Source organism: Lactuca virosa, chromosome 7, assembly GCF_052849685.1.
Source record: "Lactuca virosa cultivar CGN04683 chromosome 7, Lactuca_virosa_CGN04683_v6, whole genome shotgun sequence".
NCBI classification, from domain to species: domain Eukaryota; kingdom Viridiplantae; phylum Streptophyta; class Magnoliopsida; order Asterales; family Asteraceae; genus Lactuca; species Lactuca virosa.
Window position 1 is genome coordinate 253361096 of NC_136432.1, and position 26840 is coordinate 253387935.

The following is a 26840-nucleotide window of genomic DNA, read 5'->3' on the forward strand; positions in this document are numbered from 1 at the left end:
CTTTCGGTCTTGGGATTAAAGACAACACATCACTTTATAAGGAAAATATTGGATTTTCTTTGGAAACATATTTCTATTAAAACTATTTCATCTAGAATTGTTAGACTTCAGCTATAATTGCTAAGTGTATATGCTAGAGTTATATAAGAATCTAGTCACAATCGACTTAGAATTGGTGGGCCCGCCTTGTCTCCTGTTCCTTGTTTGGTTGTGGACCTAGGGCAGACCCATTATATTCAACGGTTTATTTAACTTAAATTTTATATAACTTATATATGCTGGGAGATTATAGAAGGAATCTATGGGTCCTTCTAGGGTTCATTATCGCATAACATAGGAGCATTCATCCCACACTTAACTAAGAAAATATTGGATTTTCTGGAAATCATTCTCTATCGCTTTTACAAGGAAAACGGTTTCTTCCTCAAATAAAACTCTTATCAACTCACCAACTTAATTGTTGACACTTTTTCAAACCTACTATTCTCAGGAAATCAGTGAAACAGGAAATCAACAGCATTTTGAGGATGGGACGTTAAATCGTCAAACAGTTCATATTGTCATCATAATGTAATTGATTTGAAACATGTAAACATATACTTTGGTGTAACTTTTTCAATTATATTTATGATGGTTGTATTTACTTTGAGCACTATTATACTCGTTGTTGTGATACTATACATGAAGTCCTCCACCCCCAGACGTTTCCGCCATCCTTGGTTTGGGGGTGTGACAGATTGGTATCAGAGCATTGTTTTTAGTGAACTAAGTATATCGAACCACATAAGATATACAAACTATAAATGCATTGGGACTAAGGTCTCTGATTTAACATTTTCAAATAACTATACTTTTAGAAATAAATAGTTTCTGTTAAAAGTATACATGCATGCATACATACTAAGGTCAACATTATTCTAGAACAAAACAAAAGTGGTGATTGTTGAACGGCACAAGTAGGCTCGGGGATGCATAGTCAGGTTTGGGAATGACATAGCCTGATCAACTATGTCTAACCCAGAAGTGATTAGCATATGCCCGGGAATGGTTGTGGCGTTGCAACAAGGCTAAAAACTTACCAATTCTATCTACAAACAAACATTGAAAAGCATAAGTCAAACATTAAAATACTATAGGAGTATTTTGTGATACTATAACCAACTTATGTGAAAACTAAAGACCCCTATTAGTAGGTCTATAACGACTGAGTGCATACTCTAAGGTTATACATAATTAAAGATATTATAGACTCAGAATCTATGACTATTGCTCTACTTCCTGTTCCTTGTTTGGTTGTGGACTTAGAGTAGAGTCATTTATTTGAAGGTCTATTCCATCTCAGATTATGTATAACTGGTATGCACTATGTGATTATTGACATGAGTGATAAGGATCACCCCCTATAAGTAATTAATTATAGGATTAGACGCCTATTAATTATCTCTTCCACCCCTATTCTCGCACGGACAACACGACAAGATCTTACATACCAGGAGGCCCCTACTTTCCAAACCCGAAGAGTTAGTGAGTGATGAGGAAAAGAGTCGGAGGTGGAGTCAGAGGTCGACAACTCTCCTCACATAGCCTGGGCTCTCGCGAACCATCTCGACTCCATCGGACCTGTGCCCCGTTGGGCAGCATTGATCGAGGGATGGAGTCGCCATCAACAACAGCAACTCGCCATTTAGGGACCTATTATCGTAAGCAGAGTTCATTTTACTCACAAGACCTTGTAGATTAGGTCTATGAGTATGCGTTGGTGTTACTCCCCTCCATGTGTAGGCCCGACCCCGCGAGTTAGTGATTACACTAGTCGAGAGATTTATTTGCGGTCCAAACTTTTCTTGCAATGATGTGGTGTGGACCTGCATCAGGCTCAAAACCTTCCTCTAAAAACTAAATAAGCTAAAATCATACAAATAAAAGGGGCATGCGTATTATTTCTTTGGGAGCAATACTACTAAAATTCATAAGTTTATCATATATTGACTCTCGTTATGAACTGTTTTCAGAACACCATAAACAACCGGAACACGATACACTCAGAACTAAGATAAATAACTCCCGACGTATAAGCCCTTATTCAAGACTCACTATCATCTCACTTTTTTAAGCCTCATAGTTAAAAGGTGCCCTTTTCGTAGACCTGTGAGGTTGCGATCATACCAGCACTAATGCGTCGGGTCCCATCAAAACTCCTCAGCCAGGTGTGTTTGGACAAACATGATCCCAAGATGAGTAAAGCTTAACGCCCGTATGAAACCTACTTCTACCCACTACCATAACTCCGTCTTAGGGATGTTAGCAGAAACACCAAGAATAGTTCAGTAAAGTGAGAAATTTATATATGTGTATATAAATGGTAAGGATATAACTAGAGATAATCATCCCTACTCACGACATCATTTCTCCTCATGCAACAGGATTATGTCTTCACAAGAAGGTAACCAGCCGACAAGCAAGGCAGCAATCATGCAGATAGATCCTGCTACTTTTCAAGCTGCAGTCACGGCAGCTGTGACAGCCGTCATGGCGCAACTCAATGCTAACAACGCCAACAGAGATGGAAGCGGTACCGACAATACAAATTGTTGTAACAATCAGGAACACTGGCGGGTGTCTACCAATGAAGGCGCCTCAGGCCACAAACCTACGAACAAGAAACGAGAGTTTTGGAACGAAAATGAGTGTAACCTACCTCAAAATTTTTCTAGAAGACAGCAGTCCGTGGCTGCCCCTGCCATTACAACAGCAGTCACGACACATGCCTCGGCACTAGCCACAAGGTCTGTCACCCAAGCACCGGTCAGACCATATATGGGAACACTCCCAAAGTGTAACAAGTGTAAATTCCATCACAATGGGGTTTGCCGGGTGATGCACTGTAAAAACTACAACAAGAACGGGCATACTGCCCGTTTCTGCAGGAACCAAACTCAGCACCTCCCTTCAATCACCAACACCAAGTTAGGCCCAGTATGCTACCTATGCGGTGACACGGGACACTTCAAGAGGGAATGTCCAACTGAGAAGAATGACGGGGGAGCAGGAGGAGTGTGACGAACAAACCAGCAGGAGAAACAAGGAAACCTTTTTAGGACTTTTGTAATGTTTCCAACAAACAAAAACGTTTAAGTACCTTATGTTTGTAATGAATTTGGTATGCTTGCTAAAATTACCGTCTTTCTAAAAGTAGTTAAAATACTCTCTCGTTCAAATCAAATCAAAGACACTCATATATGACCTTAGGATCATTACCTGTAAGCTGTGATGACTTTGTACATACATCGGGGTTAATTATAATCAAAATACTAAAGACTTAAAGCAAATAATTCCATCCTGACTCCTGTTCCATGTCTAGTACTAGGATTAGGGTGGAGTCATCCACTAGACGATTTCACCAATATCAAATTACATGCGACGTACATATACCTCTCGATCATAGAGTGACCTGTCAGGGATCATGATATCAAGTATCATTGCTAGCTATCAGAACACACTCACTACCAGTGCTAGATGTTGTGGTATGAATCATCTGCAGTAATAATAACATCGAACAAAACGGAACACACTGAAAAGAAACACAAGATACTCTATCACCCTAATGAGCACTTCTTACGAATACAACTTAACACATGTTTTACCTAAAAAGATATTGTTGTCATCATTCAATTTCGATTGGTATAGTCCTCATCTTCCTGATTTAACGGCTACGAAAGGACCCTTCACCTAACCCACCGAATATCGAAACCTTCGTCTCCCATAAACACATCCAGCACGGACCTCCGGGTCATCTCTCGTTGTGAAACCCCAAAATACTCACCAGAGGAGTATTATACCTTCCGAAACCTTACCACAAGTATTTCCAGAATACCCTTTGGGAATGTTACGCATGCAACAGATAAGGTTCAAGCACAGAAGCTTGGGACGAATACGGTTAGTCTACCACTACTACGTGTATACACGATGATAATGTATAATTAAGATTCTACGTACATTGGATGTGTGCTTCCGCCCTATTTCCTGTTCCTTGTCTGGTTGTGGACTTGGGGCAGAGTCACCCATCCAACTGTCTTGCCAACCTTAAGTACATACGACCTATATGCGCAAGTTAATGATAGATGGACCAGGTACGAGTCCTGCCATGAACTTCGGGACCAGGTTACCCAGGAGTGCAAGTGAACGCCCTATCATCCGAATAAGTCTAGTCGTGTAAACCGAACCCATAGGTTCCCTACCAATCTAATCAAACGAGAAACACTAAAGCAGACCCTATGCAGCGCTCCGAGGAGAAGTTATCACTTATGACTTAGTACAAGTTCGAGAAAGGCTGAAAGCATCTCGAGAACACGGCAAAACCCGAATAAGTCTTATCATCTATATAAAAACGCAGGGTTTTTACTAGTGAATCTGTGATGGCTAGTGTAAACATTATGGTCATATATCATTAAGATTCTATGGACTTAGAATGTGTGATTCCGCCTCATTTCCTGTTCCTTGTTTGGTTGTGGGCTTAAGGCGGGGTCACCCATCCGAATGCCCTTGCAATCTTAATGATATACGACTAGTTTACACCAAGCGATTATAAAAGAACTGGTAGGACTTATAATGCAAATTTCGTCACAATTTGTTGAAACATTCGTAATGCTGGAACTCGCTAACTACATTATAAAATATTCATAGTGGTAATACCAAGGATAAAACAGGGAGCATAAAGGCACACATAGAATACACTATCATCCCAAAACAATAACTCCTTTAAATTGACTCAGATCAAGTTACAATGAGAAATTCCAAGGTCGTCATTTAACATCAGGCGGGTTGGTCCCCACCATAATCAATTTCTCGTACTACGAAAAGTTCCCCCCATCTTTCCTCCAAATTCTTGAAGTCCCAGTCGAAACACTAATTTCGGGACGAAATTCTTTCTAACGGAGGGATTATGTGACAACCGTCAATTTTGGCCAAGTCAAAGTCAACTAAAGTCAACAAGTCAAACCGGTCAACTCATCTAACCCTTGTATATTAGGGTTTCCATTATGTTTCTTATTGAACAACTCGCAATCTTAATACAAAGTATCACTTAGAGTTTTCACGTGTTCGGAAATTCTAAACCCTAATCCGGGCAAGTGATGAAACTACTCGATAAAACATTATTCCTTAACCCTCGGGGGCATATAACAATCATAACAAGACTTAACGAGGTTTACAAACCTTGCGTTACGAAACCAAACACTTAAAAAAAGTCACAAACGAAGTCTCTCCCAATCTCTTTCACCCAATCTCTCTCTACCTCAAACCTCTCCCAAATCTCTCCAAGTATGTGAAATCTCTCCCAAATCTCTCCAAGTATGTGAAATCTCTCCCAAATCTCTCCAAGTATGTGAAATCCTTCCCAAATCTCTCTCTGAATGAGAAATCTCTCCAAGTATGTGAAATCTCTCCCAAATCTCTCCAAGTATGTGAAACCTCTCCCAAATCTCTCTCTGAATAAGAAATCTCTCCAAGTATGTGAAATCTCTCCCAAATCTCTCTCTCAATTAGAAATCTCTCCAAGTGTGTGAAATCTCTCCCAAATCTCTCTCTGCATGAGAAATCTCTCCAAGAATGTGAAATCTCTCCCAAATCTCTCTCTGAATGAGAAATCTCTCCAAGTGTGTGAAATCTCTCCCAAATCTCTCCAAGTATGTCAAATGTCTCCAAGTGTGTGAAATCTCTCCCAAATCTCTCCAAGTATGTCAAATCTCTCCAAGTGTGTGAAATCTCTCCCAAATCTCTCCAAGTATGAGAAATCTCTCCAAGTGTGTGAAATCTCTCCCAAATCTCTCTCGAAATCTCTCTCAACTTTTTATAATCACCCGGGGCATCCCGGCTCTTAATTTAGTCGAAAACCGCTAGAAAACGGAAGTCTACGCGAAAAACAGCCTTAAGGAACCGAAACCTCTTAAGGAGCCGAACCCTCTTAAGGAACCGAAACCTCTTAAGGAGTCGAACCCTTCTTAGGAACCGAACCTCCTAAGAACCGAAAGTAACCTTCGGTCCGAGAGGCCACCTTCGGTCCGAGAGGACTACCTTCGGTCCGAGATCTTGACCTTCGGTCCTTTCTGATGAGCAGCCTGCGAGACCTCTCGGTTCCCATGCACAACCGAACCTTACCTTCGGTTCTATGCTCCTAAGGAGCCGAACCTTCGCACCTTCGACCTGAATTTCGGATTTCAGCAAATTCTACCCGGTTTTCAATATTTTTAGCATTTTAAGCCCGTTTTTAATTATTTTAACGTGGGATTTTCACCCAAACTCGTATTTTGACATATAAAACCCTAAATATTCATATTTTAATCATATTTTGAGGAAAATCATTGCCTAAGAATAAAATCTATTTAGTGAGATATTTAGGTAGAGTGTTGACTTATCCTTTGGACAAGGACACACGCAACCTCCCCATACCTTCATAGTACAACCCCTTGTCCTTCCACCATACCTAGTCATTCCATAGTACTTTTCCCACCATTTTTCAGCCACATACTTGGTCAAGAGCTGGAAAGCCCTCCTCTCTCCTCACATTTCTCTCATTTTCCACCAAAGAACAAACTTCATTCTCTCTCACTTTCTCTCTCTAAATTTCGAGATCCAAGGCTATTCTCCAAGTTTTTCTTCTACTTTTGGTAAATATTATCATCCTTCATATGATTATTCCACCTCTTTCTATTCAAATCATGAGTTCCTTACACAAATATCACCATAATTGTTGTTAGATCTTCGAATCTTCAAGCATCTCCCAAGTGTTCTTGAGTTGAACACTTCTTTTCTTCATCATCCATCTACTGAAATCACTCAAGGTGAGTTCATACCCCTACATTTTCATGTTTTTCTTAAGTTTTAAGGGGGGGAATACAAGTTAAAACACCAAAAACTTAACTAAACTCAAACAACAGCTTTCATCAGAAAAGTTGAGTCTTATTCACGGACTGTTTTGACTACCTTAAACTTAATATCTTTCAAAACTGTTTACTATGCAAATAGTTCAGGTTCATACCTTTAAAATGACTACTTGCACATCTCCATAAGATTTTTCTACGATTTATGGTGATTTTCACAAAACTGTCTATCATTTCATAAACGAATTCGGACCAGTCTGTGAATATGAACATTTTAACACAAGTTAAAGACTTCCAAAAATCGTAATAAAAATTATGAATAAACTAGACACATTTTATGAACTCTCAGAATTTACGGATTCAGTTTTCGACTTCGTATGATTTTTCTAAAACAGTGCAGAACGGTTAAAAACTAGTTAACAGCTTATAACTTCCATAACACTTTGTATTATGTTGAGCAAAGTGGATAACAATAAGTTCTGAATATTGAATGTATTTGTTGTTAGTTTATCATTATAAACTGAAATTTAGTCATTCATGATAAGATTTCTTCATTTATTTCGAACACATATAATAAACTACAATAAGCATAGTTTATGGATTTTTACCACATGAAAAAGGTTTCACTCTCAAAACAAATGGGTTTTTCCTATATTACATGATAAACTATAATAGGTATAGTTTATGATTCCATTAACATAACAAACATAGTTCGGAAGGTTTTATTCCCACAGAAAAAGGTTTTACACTCACGCACACCACACGTAAACTTGTTAACGTAAATTGTGAGACATTCCTCTTAGTACTCCTAGAGTACATGTTCAAATTCCTGGTAGTTCTAACCAGAGTCTCTTGTAGGGAGAACGTGATAGTTGTGTATAGAACTATATTGGTTTGACAAACCACACCTGAGCTGCTAGCTACAGTTAGACCGGCAGGTCTGAGGTGACAAGTGTCATTATCTTTTTCGACGCCTGAGAAACGTCGTGGCAGGTTCATAGTCATAGTATGGTTATAGCGACTCACATAGGGAGTTAACAACACATAAAGTTTACAGGATTTTTCTCAAATCAAAAAGGGTTTTATGTCGATTTAAAATCACTTTTTATATCAATAAGTATGGATAGTACTGTACACCTTCGGTCTTGGGATTAAAGACAACACATCACTTTATAAGGAAAATATTGGATTTTCTTTGGAAACATATTTCTATTAAAACAATTTCATCTAGAATTGTTAGACTTCAGCTATAATTGCTAAGTGTATATGCTAGAGTTATATAAGAATCTAGTCACAATCGACTTAGAATTGGTGGGCCTGCCTTGTCTCCTGTTCCTTGTTTGGTTGTGGACCTAGGGCAGACTCATTATATTCAACGGTTTATTTAACTTAAATTTTATATAACTTATATACGTGGGGCGATTATAGAAGGAATCTATGGGTCCTTCTAGGGTTCATTATCGCATAACATAGGAGCATTCATCCCACACTTAACTAAGAAAATATTGGATTTTCTGGAAATCATACTCTATCGCTTTTACAAGGAAAACGGTTTCTTCCTCAAATAAAACTCTTATGAACTCACCAACTTAATTGTTGACACTTTTTCAAAACTACTTGTATTCTCAGGAAATCAGTGAAACAGGAAATCAACAGCATTTTGAGGATGGGACGTTAAATCGTCAAACAGTTCATTTTGTCATCATAATGTAATTGATTTGAAACATGTAAACATATACTTTGGTGTAACTTCTTCAATTATATTTATGATGGTTGTATTTACTTTGAGCACTATTATACTTGTTATTGTGATACTATACATGAAGTCCTCCACCCCCGGACGTTTCCGCCATCCTTGGTTTGGGGGTGTGACAAGTTGTGTATTTTCCCAAGTGAGACTATCATTAACCAAAAATATAGTTTTTACATTACTGTTTATTGTGAGAAGATCACAATGAATGAAATGGGGAAATAAATAAAGTACTGTAGTATTGTATTATAGTAACTACTGTTGTACTTTCTACCTTAAACCAATTGTTATTTAAGGTATAATGTGATATGATTGCACCATACTATCGACTAATAACGCGACGATGGAAGACATCAGAAGGAATGACATTTGGCACCCGTAGAATTGCAAATCCCACTGTAGCTAACAGCAAGGTATAGGATAGTCAATCCAGTATATTTCAATACCCAAATTCACGCTCTCACTCTAGGAGATTCTGGCTGCAAATCGAACCATGACAGGTGATGTCATGCCTCGAAACAGTGATTCACATTATGTTATAATATACTTGTATATGTTTTGTATGTACTAGCTGTATTGTATGTTCTCTCTGTCTAGTATGTATGTATGTTCTGTTTGTTTCTCATCATAGTATGTTCTCTTGTATAATGTATAGTATGTACTAGTTGTATTATATGTTCTCTCTGTCTAGTATGTATGTATGTTCTGTTTGTTTCTCATCATAGTATGTTCTCTTGTATAATGTATAGTATGTACTAGCTGTATTGTATGTTCTCTCTGTCTAGTATGTATGTATGTGCTGTTTGTTTCTCATCATAGTATGTTCGACTCATGTATGAACTGACTCTTTGTATGCTTCATTGTACTAAAAGTAATGAATAGTATCTTCCTAAACTATACCTATTATAGTTTACTAACGTTTTACTTGAACTATTATTGAAAAGACTCATTTTACTACTAAGTTATGCTTGTACTTTAAAGACGGAGTTTGATTAAACTAAAAAGTAACATAACTTTAAAAGAGTTTTTGAAATGTTTTGATCACTTATAAAAGACATAAGCAACATTTTGAAAGATGTTTATAACAAACAATTTCACAATTATCATTGTGTTCAACTTGTATTCCCCCCCCCCCCCCTTAAAAGCATTTAAAACAGTTAAAAGATTCATTACGGGGTATGAACTCACCGGATGTGGGTGATTCAACGAATACGTGCGTAAGGATGAGAAGTTCCACGAATGAAGTCCCGAGACACAACAAGTCCTAAATGACATATAATGGCATATACTGACATAAATATACTGTTTGTAAGCAACTATATGAAAGGAAACACCTTCCGGGACTAGGAAACACTTTGACCAAGTGTTGGAATCACATGTGATTCATCAAAGGAGAGGGGAATGACACTAACATGAGTTTACTACCATAGGTTTATGGCCAAATGGAGTTTACGGCCGTAAACGCATGGTCAAACATGCATAAGTGTGTGTTTGAAGGCTAGGGAAGTTTTAGGGACTTTTGCTCTACACAAGGATGAGAAAGACCAACTCAATGGAGGCTTTTGATGAGTTTACGGCCCAAAGGAGTTTACAGCCGTAAACTCATGGTCATTATGCATTTGATAGTAGTTTAAGGTCCTATTTCCATCAAGGAAGGGTTCTAGGTCACAAGCTTTGCATCTAGGAGGGTTTATGGCCAAAATGGCACCCTTAAAGGGGTTTACGACCATGGGAGATGGCTTGGCCGTAAACTCCTTTTGTTCTTGTGTTTTTGATGTTTTCAAGGCTATAAGCATGAGTCCTAACTAGATATCAAGTGTAGGAAAGAGTACTTACGATATAGAGGCTTGAAATGGTTGATTTTGGCCAAGAACACTAGTGTGTGTTCTTGGTGTTCTTGGTGTTTCTTGAAGATCTAAGAAAAGATGATTTCTATGGATGAAATCAATGGATGAAGCTAGATTAAGAGATTTATCAACTAATCAAGGAAGAAAACTTACAACTTTTGAAGATCTAGGATGAAAAGTTGGATGATACTTGAGAGGATTTGAAGAAAATCGGCCAAGGAAAGAAGAAATGAGAAAAATGGCCAAGTTTTATATAAGTAGATGTGATTTTACGGCCCCCTTGAGTTTACGGCCGTAAACTCTTGGTAACTTGGCCGTAAACTCATCTTGATGGAGTTTAAGGCTTACATGCTATACTGTAGTTCTAGCTGGTACTTCCTAACACTCATTTCTTGAGTGTATTAGGCTTAAAACTCCTTAGAATGACCTTTAACCAGGCTAAAACTCATTACCAATGAGTCTGACACTCAGTTGAGTTGACTGGCTGAGCTTTCAAAAAAAAAAATTCGGGTTGTCACACAATACTACCTTCCACACCTATTCATACTTTCCTCAGGAATCATCCCGAATCCTCCAAGTCGCCTTCTCAAACTGATACCCTGAATGATTTCTAACAACACAACCAATCCACTAAAGCATTTCTTAGGCTATCCTATGTTCCCGAACCCACCCAACCCTCAGCTGCCGAAGGATTCCCATTAATTTCAACTAGCTACCTCATGAATATAGCCACATGCAACAGAGATCAAATAATGCTTCGAGTAAAAGACTCAACCCTAGAACGGTTGGACTCAGAAAAGAGTTGTGCAATAGGCTCAAATCTATCACTTTGAGATTATTTAGCGTGTTCCATATGTGACTTAGCATATTCACTTAATAGCTAGCTCACATTAGTAAGAGTCCCACAAAGCACAAAGCAAGCAGCATTTAGACAATGGAAAATCTAACCAACATATTCCAATCAAATCATTATATCCTCTTATCAGGAATCTATACTGGCATAAGATCCTAAGGCTCATACAATCAGGCATAACCTAAACAGGCTATCCTATCACTGACTGATCAGTACTATCATGCAGCTCAACAAGCACATACAACAGGCATATAAGGCGTCTTCCTAGATCCTTAGCCCTAATCTAGCATGTAGTTCTCATACACATACAGTAGGCATATAAGGCATCCTTCCTAGATCCTTAGCCCTAATCTAGCATGTAGTTCTCATAATCATATCATATCATAACATAACATGTATGGGTATCTAGGGGAAAACTTACTTGAGCTCGGCTGATTGCACGCATCACACACCTTGTTCTTTTTAAAGTTCTTTTTCTCTTTGCAAATTCTTTTCAAAATTCTTTTTATAAAATGATTTTTCTTTTGAAAAATTTTCATACCAAGTCCTCAGTTTGAGTCCAGATACACTCGAGAATGTGCCTGAATTCCTCAAACCAAGGCTCTGCTACCAACTTGTAACATCCCAAAATTCAAGACTAAAAATTTCATTTTTAATTAAGTTATTATAAAACCAACAGTATAAAAAACATTCATAATAACATCCTATGTCAAAACCCAAGTGTCAATAATCAAATCATGTTATCATATAACAATATCATAGTGTAATCCCAAAGATCTCATGTGCGGAAAATCATAGTGTGATGTGCTGCGATCGCCAGCTCCTTTCCTTTGAAAACGAAGTACCTGAAACCAAAACTGAAAACCGTAAGCACGAAGCTTAGTGAGTTCCCCCATCATACCACATACCATATAACTGTTGGATATAGTGTCTAAGTCCATAACTATATTTGGTATGTACTTGACCCGACCCGGCATGGTCCATTTGGGTTGCACTTCACCCGAACAATTTATGGATAATCGTTTGAGAATAGTATAAGTTATGATTTATTAATATATTATAAGTCCTAATATATTAATATAAAATCATATTATTTAATTAGTATTGATCTATAATTAATCTAGAATTAATTTAGAGATCAAAAGTATGGCTAATTAAATATGGGCTCTTGTATTTATATAGTGTGGGCTAATGCTTATTTGGAATGGGCTAGGCTTGCATGGAAAGTCCATGGATACTCCATGAAGCTTTAACCCATGGATCTCATGGAAATGAAAAGACATGGGTATTAGGGTTTACATGAATGTAACCCTAATCCACCACACTATATAAAGGGGGCTTTGGTTCTTGAAATCACACGAGTTGTGGTGAGTAAAGTAAGAGGGCCGATTTCAAGAAGGTGATTACTATTCTCTCAAAGTTCCAAGTTTGTGGTGATTTGTGATTTCCATTTGAGGAATCCACACTATTAGTGCTAGGCTCTAAAACTCCAAGCAATCAACTACAACTACAAGGTAAGTAATTCTACTAGCTTTATTTGATTCAAGTTCCCCATGCCATGCTAGATAGGATAAGAACCTTGGAAAAATAATTATTTGCATGTATCATAGTCAAACATAGATCCAAGGTTTCTAGGGTTGCATGTACACCATAGGAGTGTTAGAATGCTCAAAAACCCATCAATGGTATCAGAGCCTGGTTTGTTTATTTGATACTTGATGCAAAAAAAAAAAAAAAAAAAAAAAAAAAAAAAAAAAAAAAAAAAACTTGAAAATCGAAGTTTTGTTCAAAAGCTCGTATCAAAATTTCAAGTTTTGTATATGTACTTACGATTCTTGAAATTTTTGATATGAACATTCATAAACATATGAGTTTAGAAGATCATAGAAATTATGTGCTAATAATTGATTAGATTAATTCTTGATCTTTATGTGTTTTAATGGAGTCCATAACTAGTTCTTAAGTTATGGATAACCAAAAGTCACATTTATAAATAACCATTAAAAGAACACATAGGTTACAAAAAATGAAAAGTCTTCATTTTTAATAACCATTAACTCATAAGTTATGAGAAATGAAAAGTTTTGAAAGTTTACAAAACTTGCCCTCAAGTTTTGGAACATGTAAAGTCATATTAAAAACTTTAGTTCCAACCCCTAGAATTTTAAAAGTTAAAATTCAACCCTTATACTTTATAATATTATAAGTTTAATAATATTTATATATGTATAAGATAAAGTCGTCTTACCGCTAGTACGCCTCATTCACGAAGCCGGTCTATAAGGGGGGTATAAGGTTGTTGCCTATAAAATGGCAACTTAATGGGTGTCCACTCTCACCCACCGCTTCCTTGATCGGTGGAGGGTCTTTAGCCGAACGGGTAGGACAAGGACTTATAAATTCTCATTAAAAGTATAATGATAATACTAAAGTAACTAAACTTTATTGAATTCCCAATCTTAGTTAGTTTAGGAAAATGTGAATAAGGTGCTAATCCATGAAATTACACTTTACACTTTGTTTAAGTCGTTAGTGGAGCGTGTGTGGTTAACCGGCACACTAACTTGAACTTAACAAGGTAGGTAAAGGGTGACTTAATGTTTATCATAGTATCGATGGAGCGTGTGTGGTTAACCGGCACATCGATTGAGGGGTAATACATTAAGGGTACCAAGTAATTTGCATGGTTACTTCACACCTTGTTTTGTGATCCTCGGCATCCCAGTCACAAAACTTGAAGGGCACACTCGAGATTGAAACATGTCATTGAAGAAAGTTCAATGAATCTCAAAGAATCTAGGAGTTTCTAAACCAATTAAAACCTAATTAAATATTTCGTTTTTCATGGTGGAAATTGGTGAATCGTCATTCACCTACCTTCAAATATCTTATAGCTTAGATTACGGCATCCCTCTTCTAAGTTATAAAATATTGTGTTGGGTGCTAGCCTTAATATTACATTTGGGTGTTTTGTTAAGGACTATCTCTATATCTAATCTAATATATTCCCTCTTCTTTTCAGATGTCTTCCAATAACAATGCTTCTGGCTCAAACCCTACTAGCTCCTTCTCTCTCATGAATCTTTGTGGGAGAGTCATCTTTGATGGGTCCAACTTTACAGATTGGATCAGAAACATCAGGATGGTCACTCGGTATGAGAACAAAGAATATGTTCTCGACAAGGAGCTGAAGGTACCCGAGCCAACTGCTACTCCTGAAGAGCTTGCTGAATATGAGGTACATGAAAGAGATGCTACAAAAGTGGCATGCATCATGATGGCCACCATGACAGTCGAGCTCTAAAAGTCCTATGAGGACTGTTATCCTTTTGAGATGCACCAGGACTTGATGGACCGCTACCATCAAAGTGCTCGTCAAGAGCGATATGAAATAATTTCCTCCATGATAACAACCCGAATGAAGGATGGTGAACCCATCACGGGCCACATGCAGAAAATGCAAAGGTATGTGGACCGTTTACTGAAGCTGAATGTGAACTTCCCTAAGGAGTTAGCAATAGACATCATTTTGCACTCATTGCCATCGTGTTATGATCAGTTCCGCATGACATATCACATGAACAAGGAAGAAGTCACCCTCAGCAAACTTCAAGGACTCTTGAAGACCGCCGAAAGTGATCTAAAGGGTAAGTCGGTTGTTACTACTCCTACTCCTACTCCAACTGCGGCCAATGTCTTGGCAATCGGGCATGGCAAAGGGAAGAAGAGAAAGAACCTTTCTAAGGGTACCAAGGGTAAGACCCTTGAAGGCTCCTCTTCAAGCAAAACCAAGAAAGGTTTTGTCACTCCTTCTGCTAACCCTAATGAGGCTGAATGCTTCTATTGCCATGAAAAGTCGCACTGGAAGCGAAACTGCCCAAAGTACCAGCAAGATTTGAAGGATGGGAAAGTAAAACCCAACCATGCAGGTATATACACTATATTGTCTAATAACTCACCTCATTCTAAGTCTTGGGTCCTTGATACAGGTTGTGGTATTCACATATGTTGTGATTTGCAGGGACTAAAAAGAAGTGAGAATGTGGAGCAGGGAAAGATAAACTTGATCATGGGAAACAGGAAAGCTTCACCTGTCACCAAGATAGGAGTTTATTCCTTAGTGCTAAATAGTGGGTTTACATTAGATTTGAATAAATGTTATTATTCGCTAGAAATGGCAAGAAATGTTATTTCCTTTCATGCATTGTATAAACAAGGTTTTACCTTTTATTTTGATAATAATAATGGTAGTATTGATGCTTTCTTTAATAATGTTCTTTATTTTAAAGCATTACCTTATGATGGCGTGTATGAAACTGTATCTGTTGTAGATAATCTAGGAAATAATGTATTGTGTATTAACTCTTCCACTAGCTTAGATAAAGCATCCTTATGGCATTGTCTTCTTGGACATGTAAGCAAGAAACGTATAGGCCAACTCCAAAAGGATGGAGTCTTGGAGTCATTTGACCTAAAGTCAGATGATAGTTGTGAATCTTGTTTGCTTGGTAAAATGACAAAGTCACCTTTTACTGGCACTTGTGCTAGGGGTGAAGGTTTGTTGGACCTCATACACACGGATGTGTGTGGACCCTTTAGAACCGCCACAAGAGATGCTAATCGGTTCTATGTGACTTTTACTGATGATTTTAGTAGATATGGATATGTCTACCTAATCAAGCATAAGTCAGAAACCTTTGAGAAATTCAAAGAGTTTAAGCAAGAAGTGGAGAATTAGTTGGGCAGGAACATTAAGATGCTTCGATCCGATCGTGGTGGTGAGTATCTTAGTACTGCGTTCCTTGACTATCTTAAGGAATGTGGGATTGTCTCACAATTGACACCTCCTAGGACACCACAGTTGAATGGTGTAGCTGAGAGGCGCAATCGGACCTTGTTGGACATGGTTCGTTCCATGATGAGTCGAGCTTCGCTACCAATCTCATTTTGGGGGTATGCCTTAGAGATTGCCGCCCATATCCTTAATCTAGTCCCTACAAAGAAGGTTGTCAAAACACCTCACGAGGTGTGGACTGGAAAAGTTCCCAATCTAGACCACATCAAGATTTGGGGTTGCGAGGCTTTCGTGAGACGCGAGACTCACGATAAGCTCGAACCCCGAAGCGAAAGGTGTATTTTCATCGGCTACCCACAGAAATCCTTTGGTTACATCTTCTATAGACCCAGTGATAATGTGGTCTTTGTAGCAAGAAGAGGATTCTTTCGAGAGAGAGAATTCATGAGCCAAGGAGACAGTGGGAGGTAAATTGACCTTGAGGAAATTCAAGAGTCAAGTGGTGAAGGAACCTCAAACCCTAGCCCTCAACCTGAGGAGGAAACTCCTGTTGAGCCGACTGAAGAATCTATACCTCTGAGGCGTTCCACCAGAGATAGGAATGCACCTGAGCATTATTATGGTTTTCATATTACTGCAGAAGGTGAGACACTTATCAGTGATAACACACTGGTAAATCTGGATGAGCCTAACAGCTACACGGAAGCCATGGCAGGCCCTGAGGCTGCTAAATGGAAAGAGGCTATGGATAGCGAGATACAGTCCATGTATGACTATCAAGTTTGGAACTTGGTTGACAATGTACCTGATCGTAAGATAGTTGGGTGCAAATGGATCTTCAAGAAGAAGACCGACATGGATGGTAATGTACACACTTATAAGGCACGACTGGTTGCAAAGGGTTATTCTCAAACTCCGGGAGTTGATTATGATGAGACCTTTTCACCAGTGGCCAAGATTAAGTCTATTAGGGTTCTGTTAGCCATTGCTGCATTTCATGATTATGAAATATGGCAAATGGATGTCAAAACCGCTTTCCTTAATGGAAAGTTGGCTGAAGATGTTTACATGGTTCAGCCAGAGGGTTTTGTCAGTACAGAGTACCCCAGTAGAGTGTGTAAGCTCGAGAAATCCTTTTATGGATGAAAACAGGCACCTCGCAGATGGAATCTTTGCTTTGATGAGAACGTCAAAGAATTTGGCTTTTCAAGGAGTGAAGATGAATCTTGTGTCTATATCAAGGCTAGTGGGAGTATAGTCAGCTTTTTGGTACTGTATGTGGATGACATACTACTCATAGGAAATGACATCCCAACCCTACAGGAAGTAAAGTCCTGGCTTGGGAAGTGTTTCGCTATGAAGGACCTTGGAGAAGCTGCCTATATCCTAGGGATAAGGATTTTGAGAAACAGGAGTAAAAGACTAATTGGACTTAGTCAAAGCACCTATGTGGACAAAGTGTTGAAAAGGTTCAACATGCATAACTCCAAGAAAGGAGAGTTACCCATCCAGAGTAACGCCAGATTAAGTAAGACACAAAGCCCTAGTATTGAGGCTGAGATAGCAAAAATGAGTCGAATACCTTATGCTTCAGCTGTAGGATCGATCATGTATGCTATAACGTGTACTCGACCTGATGTAGCCTTTGCTTTGAGCATGGTTAGCAGGTATCAGGGGAACCCTGGCAAGGCACACTGGACTGCGGTAAAGAATATCCTCAAGTACCTACGGAGGACTAAGGACTGGGCCTTTACCCTCGGTGGCAGTGAGGACTTGAGAGTTGTAGGGTACAGTGATGCTAGCTTTCAGACTGACAGGGATAATTTCCACTCTCAGTCGGGCTGGGTCTTTACTCTAAACGGAGGGGAAATTACTTGGAAAAGTTCCAAGCAGGAGACAGTGGCTGATTCCACTTGTGAATCAGAGTATATAGCAGCAAGCGAGGTAGCAAAGTAGGCTATATGGCTAAAGAACTTCATCGGAGACCTTGGAGTTGTACCAGCTATAAAGGAGCCAATGGAGATTTTCTGTGACAGCAATAGTGCGGTTGCCTTAGCCAAGGAACCAAGAGATCATGGGAGATCCATACACATTGACAGAAAATATCACTTCATTAGACATCGAATAGAAGAAGGAATCCTCGTGGCAAAGAGGGTATCATCGGATGAGAACCCAGCAGATCCCCTCACAAAGAGACTGACTCTGGCTAAGCATCTCCAGCATGCTCGGAGCATAGGGCTGAAGGATGATATTAGTTTTAGTAGTTAGATAATCTTGAAATTTGTAAAATGTAATTGGCATTTGATGATAAATAAAAGCTGTTATTTATGAGTAAAGTGTTGCTATCTCTTGTCAATCGTTTACTATTATTTCTTTTTTGCATGTTTTGACTTCCAGAATAATTATGTTATGGTTTATATCATATTATTCAAACTCTCCACAGTCGGTCATATATTGGAAGTAGATATGAATCAAGACTGTCATGGGTTGGCTTGTAGAGGTCTAAGATGTTAGACAAAGCGGGGCTACAGCACTCATGAGTGCTCATAAGTTCTGAGTATTGGATTCAACCCACGCTCACTTGTATCACTTCATGGAATTTATCTCGAGTGATCGTGAGACGATAATATCATATAAGTCTTCAAACCTAGAGATATGATTTGTTGCCTATGAGTTGGTTATGCATTGATTGCACGAAAACGCATTGGTAACTCGATGTTATAAACCGTGCTTTTGTGTGTAATTCAACAAGTAGTGGAGCAAACATATGAGTCGAAGTTTATCTGTTCCTTCTAGGATTAGAAGCGATATCTGGGCCCCTCGATATTTTGTTTTGACCTATGTACCGGGCCCGGTCAGAATTAATTGATGTGTTCAGTTAAGTTCTATGTCAAACAAATCGGAAATCGGGAAACAAATGCTGGACAATAAGCAAGACCATGTTCCATGTATTTGTCCGGCTGATATCTAGAACAGAGGATTATATGATCACTTATCTAAAATGGCGCTTCATAGTTCAACAGAGTTTAAAGAGCTACGATTGCTGATCGGTTCCTGAAGTCATACTTGCAACTATAGTTATTAGACTTATCCAAGTGGGAGACTGTTGGATATAGTGTCTAAGTCCATAACTATATTTGGTATGTACTTGACCCGACCCGGCATGGTCCATTTGGGTTGCACTTCAGCCGAACAATTTATGGATAATCGTTTGAGAATAGTATAAGTTATGATTTATTAATATATTATAAGTCCTAATATATTAATATAAAATCATATTATTTAATTAGTATTGATCTATAATTAATCTAGAATTAACTTAGAGATCAAAAGTATGACTAATTAAATATGGGCTCTTGTATTTATATAGTGTGGGCTAATGCTTATTTGGAATGGGCTAGGCTTGCATGGAAAGTCCATGGATACTCCATGGAGCTTTAACCCATGGATCTCATGGAAATGAAAAGACATGGGTATTAGGGTTTACATGAATGTAACCCTAATCCACCACACTATATAAAGGAGGCTTTGGTTCTTGAAATCACACGAGTTGTGGTGAGTAAAGTAAGAGGGCCGATTTCAAGAAGGTGATTACTATTCTCTCAAAGTTCCAAGTTTGTGGTGATTTGTGATTTCCATTTGAGGCATCCACACTATTGGTGCTAGGCTCTAAAACTCCAAGCAATCAACTACAACTACAAGGTAAGTAATTCTACTAGCTTTATTTGATTCAAGTTCCCCATGCCATGCTAGATAGGATAAGAACCTTGGAAAAATAATTATTTGCATGTATCATAGTCAAACAAAGATCCAAGGTTTCTAGGGTTGCATGTACACCATAGGAGTGTTAGAATGCTCAAAAACCCATCAATAACAAACATACTGCCGGGAAATTCGGGGGTGCCCGATCTACCCTACCATGTAATTATGGGGTGGCCGACCTACCCTGCCAGGCAATTTTGGGGTGCCCGACCTACCCTCCGGTTTATCTCAACCGGCTATGGGGACTATTTCACCCCCTACCACTACCATATAATAACATAGCATACACATACTATCAGGCATATCTGGGTGCCCAACCAACCCTGTCGGTCCTTACAACCGATACTGGGGTCTATCCACCCCTCTTACCACTATCACATAATATCATAGCATAACATACTGTCAAACATATCTGGGTGCCCGACCTACCCTGTCGGTCCTTACAACCGATATTGGGGTCTACCCACTCTTCCTACTACTATCACATAATATCATAGCATACTAGCACATAACTCATAACACATAGTGGCAAACCATACAATTATCACAAAGACAATCATCTCAAACATAATCACCTATTGGTGGGCCGACATTGGTGCCTTAGACCCATCTCTACTGGAAGGTAACTCACCTCGCACTGCTGAAGTCCCGCAGACAAAACCCTGGTTGCTGGATGACAGATTCCCGAACTGTCAATCATGAAAATAACTCCTAATCAGTAATTGGGTTCCAACATATATCCATAAGTCCATGCTTGGGGTAAAAGACTACTTTACCCCATCTTAGCTTGATTCAAACTCAAAGCCCAATCCAAGGCCCAAAAGTCAAACTATGAATCAAAACCCAACATATGGCCCAATTTTCTGAATTGGGCCCAAACCTTTACATGGTCTTACCCTAAGGCCCAACCGTTTAGTCCAGTTAAAACATTTGGCATTCCAATGGTCCAACCTCTCATAATCCTCAATGCCTAGTTATGGCCCATCTATGGAAAATTGGGCCCAAACCCTCACATGGGCCTTACCCTAAAGCCCATCCATATATTCTTAGTCCATATGATTGTTCCTGCATGGCCCATCAATAGCCCAATCACCAAAGCCCAATAGAAAGGCCCAACTTAAAGCCCAAGTGAAATTAGGGTTTCCACATAAAATGACGATTAGGGTTAAGTGTTTATTACTTAACCCATTAAGGACTTAATCCATTAAGTCCATCAATCTACTAGGTCAATCATGCAGTGTGGTCAGGCTTAATACATAATCCTAATCCGGTCATCCAAAATGCGGGTCCCGACACTCCAAAACCCATATATCCAAAATTAAGGTTTCCAACCCAATCACAACCTAATTAGGCCCAAAAGCTAAGTCTTTAGATCAATTAGGGTTTTATTAGGCCCACTAGGGTTTCATAAGTCGGGCACCACCCACTACCACCTCGGGTAGTGGTGGTCAACAGCGGCTTACGGTGGCGGCCACCACCTCACGGTGGTGGTTATGGTTCTAGTCCATTATGTCCAAGCAGTCTAAACACAAACAAAAGCACACCGCCACCCAACATGGCGGCATGTGGCGGCAGAAGGCGGCAGCCACCACCTCACGGTGGTGGTTATGAGTTTTCTTTTGATTATTCTGACACTGATTACAATATTACAATGCAAAATCCCAAATAACACACACACACACACTAAGATAAACACACACACACAGCCACCCTTGTAGTGGCCGACGGCGGTACATGGTGGCAGCCACCACCACACGGTGGTAGTGGTGGCCTTTTCTCGATTTTTCGGCCAAACGAAACCACATACAACACACACACACACATTTCTGATTTGCAAAATGCACTCCAGCCACCCACCTGGTGGCGTTTGGCGATGTTGTTGGCATTCCGAGAGTCTGACGTCGAACCCATAAGGAGGAACAAAGAATGACATGTTGTTGGCATTCCGAGAGTCTTCTGGTCGCTCATGGCCCGCACGACAACGTCCCTAGCTCCAATCTTCAGTCTTCAGCGGCACCTCCGGTTTCACACAGCGTCATTGGCAGCAGGCGCTGTTAGGTGGAGTCCGACGGTGAGGTTGCAGGTGGCGGCTGAGGGTCACGTGCGATGGCGCTTCTGGTGGTTCTACGGTTCCAACAACGACGACAGCTTCCCCAACCGGTGCTGATTCGACCGATCACGGTGGTTCTTTCCCAGCTACGCGCGACGTCCGATGACAGAAGTGATGGTGGCGGCGGCCGGAGGGAGTGGGAGGTGAAGGTGGCGGCTGATGTCTCTTTTAGGGTTAGGGTTTCGGGAGGGTGGTGCTATATACCCGGTATCAAGAAACTTAACCCCATAATGACAGTAATGGTCCCTCCCCCATAAGAATCTTTCCAAAAGAAGTCCATAATTTACCATTTAACCCCACCTTCTGAAATCCCTTACAAATCAAGTCCAAAATTTTACCAAGCAACCCCTCCCTCTTCAAATTGTTTTCAATTGAAGTCCTTATGTTACCAAATGGCCCCTCCTCTACCAAAACCTTTTCAACTTAGGTCCAGAATTTACTCTTTAGCCTCTGCTTCTATAAATCCTTTCATATTAAGTCCCATACTTACCAAACATCCCTTGCCTTCTAAAAATCTTTACAAAATAAATCCCGGAACTTACACGTTTAACCCCCAACTTCTAAAATCGTGACAATTAACTCCTTGAGACCAACACCTTGCTATATAATTATTGATTTTAGGGCTACTATTCATTCATTAATTTGTTTATTTATTTATTTAATAAACGGGGTGTTACATCTCTTTTGCATTTGTTTCCCCTGATCGTGATTGTATTAAGGTAAATATGATGATGGTAAGAAAAACAGTGGTGCTACGACGAAAATCACAATAAAAAGCTCTTGGGCTACGAAAATACACTAAAGTCTCAATATTTTCAACGATTAGACAAGAAAGTCCTGAACTTTATTTTTTTGACAACGATTTAACAAGAAAGTCATAAACTTTATTTATTTTTACAGTAAAGTCCTAATTATCGGTAAACCGGAGAAAAATGGTAAAAGTGTCAAAAACTGCCGGTAGTTAGGACTTTACTGTCAAGAAAATAAAGTTTAGGACTTTATTGTCAAATCGATGAAAATATTGAGACTTTAATGTATATATCCGTTAATCTAATTTAATAAAAACCTGAAATCCAAGTATCAATATTTTAGTAACTTTTTTACGAGTATGTTGGCTATAGAACCAACTGAAAAGATGAGTATGTTGGCTATAAAACCAATAGAATCTCATCATAAAAAAATAACAAATTTAGTAACTTTTTTACGAGTATGTTGGCTATAAACCAACTGAAAAGATGAGATTCATATCAAAATGACGAACATATATGCTACAAAATTAAGAATTGAATATTCAATCACAAGCAAGAAAACAAAACAAGAACAAATGTGGCTTTTGAATGATTTTCTTGTCGAATTCTTATAGATACAAGAACTCAAGGTAACATGAACTAACTTACTAAACGGAGTTTAAGTACATTATTTATAGGGAATAATCAAGAATACATAATAATTGTCACATTTATATATAACTATCGTTGATGATCATATTCATTGACCTGTTACAAAATAAACATAAAGTCTAAATTGTTTGTTTATACTAAGTCACCGAGTATCAATTATTCAAATCTTATTTGTACCGACATCTTTAACAATTTTTGAATTAATTATTTCTTAAGCTGTTAAGCAATCAACAGATTCATTTTTTGTGATTTTACAAATACAAACCCACAAAAACGTTAGAAACTGTGAAAACTGATCATCGGTTTTATGATCATTATGTCTTTTATTTTTACTATCGTATTTGTTTATTATTTAAAAGATATCAAAACGTATCAATCTTTATTTTCTATAATAACAAATCAATATCGATATATTTTTATGGAAAAAAATGTGTTACACAACCTAATTTTGTAACATTGGCATTTTTAATTTTATATAATTGTTAGAAGTTAAAAATTATTATTTATTATTTGCGGTTCTAAAAGTAAACAAATAAAGAAATACTTCATTAAAAGCTATAATAAAACATATCTTAAAACATAAAATAAAACATATCCGTCACTGAAGATGAAACGGATAGATTTACTGCTGAAAAAAGGTGGGTCTTATTCCAGTTACAAATCACCCACTTATGGCCTCCACCACACATACTGTATTTGTATTTGCATACATCTCAAACGTCTTTTTTCCAAGTCTCATCCCCCACTTAAATATCTTAAAAGGCACAAACAAAATCCATATGATTGCGGATTGCCTCACTCGTTTTCACTCTCACCGGATTTCCTTCATATTCCGGCCAACTTTCCGGCGATCATCCCTACCTCTTGCATACCCGATCAGAACAAGGTCTTTCTCATCAAACCTCTACCCACTTCTTCTTTAGGTTTTGAAAACGAATCTACAGTTCCTGCTGTATCCAGTGGGATGCTCATGCGGCATATTCTCCGACTATCTTATTTTATTTATTATGGGTTTGGTTTGTTGCATTCCTTATAGATTAAAATGAAAGCTTTTTTTAATTTTTCTTCTGGGTACACAAAAATGTAGAATAATGGGGTTATGCACAAGTTGGATTTATGTTTTCCAGAATAGGATATAAAGAAAATTACCTTTTTTTAGGTTCATAAGTTTGATTGTTCTTTCTGACAGTTTTTTAGAGTAATGAAACAAAAGTAGACCATAAGGAACATTGACATCCCGTGTATGACATTTATTATTAGAATCTATGTAAATCATATGAACTAAAAATATTGACTTTTTGTGATTTTCAGAAGTAAATTATGGGCCGTTTTTCCTCCATGATAGATGGATTATCAAGAACGTTTTCGACTTCCAAGAGAGGGACGAGTTCTACGGAATGTAATGGCAAAGAAGCTGCAGAAGCCATGGCAAAAGATGCAAAGAAGAATGAGATGATCTTAAGATCCTCCGGCACTGTCAACGTGAAAGGATCTGATAATTTTGCTTCTGTTTGCTCCAGGAAAGGCGAAAAAGGTGTCAATCAAGATTGTTGCATTGTTTGGGAGGTATATAAAGATTATCTTTTTCATCCCATGTTTGTTATAAATAAGGAGTCCTTAATTTTCTTAATTTTGTGACTTTTGTGAGCACAAAAGAGCCCTTGAACATGGTGTGGCCATGAGGTGCTAGACACCCGTTCTATTACCATATAAATATATGGAGTTCTTGATTTTTTTTCTCCATAAAAGTCATTGAGGAAAGAAGGGAGACTCCAACAAATTTCATGTTGATTTTAGTGGTATGGAATTTGGATCACTAAAAGCCACGTTTTATGTGTTCTTTTTTCTTTTTGGAGTGTAGGAATTTGGGTGCCAGGAGGACATGATGTTTTGTGGGGTTTTCGATGGTCATGGTCCATGGGGACATTTCGTTGCAAAGAGAGTTTGTGAGTCGATGACATCATCGTTGCTTTGTAATTGGCAAGATATGTTAGTCGAAAGTTCAGCTGATGATGATCTTGATTTGGAATCTGATAAAAAGCTTGATAGATTCCATATATGGCAGCATTCTATCACAAAGACTTGTGCCGATGTTGATCATGATCTACAACAATACCGCAAAATTGATTCAGTTTATAGTGGAACAACAGCTTTGGTGGCTGTGAGACAGGTAATTCAAGATCCTTTTAACTTTTAACATGCAAGGGTTTAAATATTAACAGTCACGAGTTGGAGTTTAAATTCCATTGTGGATTGGGCTATTATGTGAGTCAAAAGTAGACCTGATTTACATATCACATGATGTTTTTAGTTTCTTCAGGTCTCAACGTCCATAGTGTTGGGCTTCTTCTATTGGGCTTTCATGTGGGCCCAGGATACCTGATTTACATCACATGCTCATGTGATGTGAGGACAAAAGTATGTTGGAATAATAACTTTTTTACAAAAACTCAAACATATACAACTTTTCAGGGTGATCATCTCGTCATAGCGAATGTTGGAGATTCTCGTGCAGTGTTAGCCATGGCTAGTGATGATGGTGGCTTGATACCCGTACAACTTACAGTCGATTTCAAACCAAATCTACCCAGTGAGTGGTTGTGTTTGGAAATAATTTTATGTTCAATTTGTGTTGGTGTGTTTGAATAAACTTATTTTGTGTGTAGAGGAGGCCGAACGAATAGTTGAGTGCAATGGGCGCGTCTTCTACCTAGAAGACGAGCCCGGTGTGCACCGTGTGTGGCTGCCAAATGAGGACTCCCCTGGTCTGGCTATGTCGCGAGCCTTTGGCGATTACTGTATTAAAAATTACGGGCTTATTTCTGTTCCCGAAGTCATACAACGAAATATAACCAGCCAAGACCAATTTATTGTGCTTGCTTCCGATGGGGTATGTTCAAGAATCCGTAAAACCTAGAACTAGTTGATAATATACTTTTGTCTGTATCTATAACACAGACTGTGACTGAAACTGAGAGTGAATCCCTGTCCCACCTTTTTCAATGAGACAAAAATTGCTACTTTTCCCTTTAGCATAGTCTGGTTCGGTTTCGGTCATTCAGTCTAATGTCAAATGCAGTACAACCTGTTCTGTGTTGATAAAAGTTATGTACAATGTCAAATGCAATACAACCTGTTCTGTGTTGATAAAAATTGTATGACTTTATTCTGTAGGTGTGGGATGTTGTTTCAAATGAAGAAGCAGTCGAGATTGTGTCATCGACATCAGACAAGGCCAAATCGGCTAAACGTCTAGTGGATCATGCAGTCCGTGAATGGAAACGCAAAAGAAAAGGGATCGCAATTGATGACATTTCGGCTATTTGTGTCTTTTTTCACAATAATTGTTCATCATCTTCTGTAGTTTCTCCAAAATAATGATTAACAAAATCTTTTTTTCACAATAATTGTTCATCATCTTCTGTAGTTTCTCCAAAATAATGAT

General features: G+C 38.5%; 1 protein-coding gene across 1 annotated transcript; it reads left to right on the forward strand.

Annotated features, from left to right (window-relative positions):
* The first annotated feature begins 24116 nt into the window (after nt 1-24116).
* On the forward strand, nt 24117-26802 carry LOC145124714 (putative protein phosphatase 2C 34). Its single transcript, XM_079060162.1, has 6 exons — nt 24117-24281; nt 24707-24961; nt 25257-25565; nt 25868-25985; nt 26062-26285; nt 26570-26802. The coding sequence occupies exons 2-6, from the start codon at nt 24716-24718 to the stop codon at nt 26771-26773; spliced, it is 1101 nt and encodes a 366-aa protein (XP_078916288.1). The 5' UTR covers nt 24117-24281; nt 24707-24715; the 3' UTR covers nt 26774-26802.
* The last annotated feature ends 38 nt before the right edge of the window (nt 26803-26840 follow it).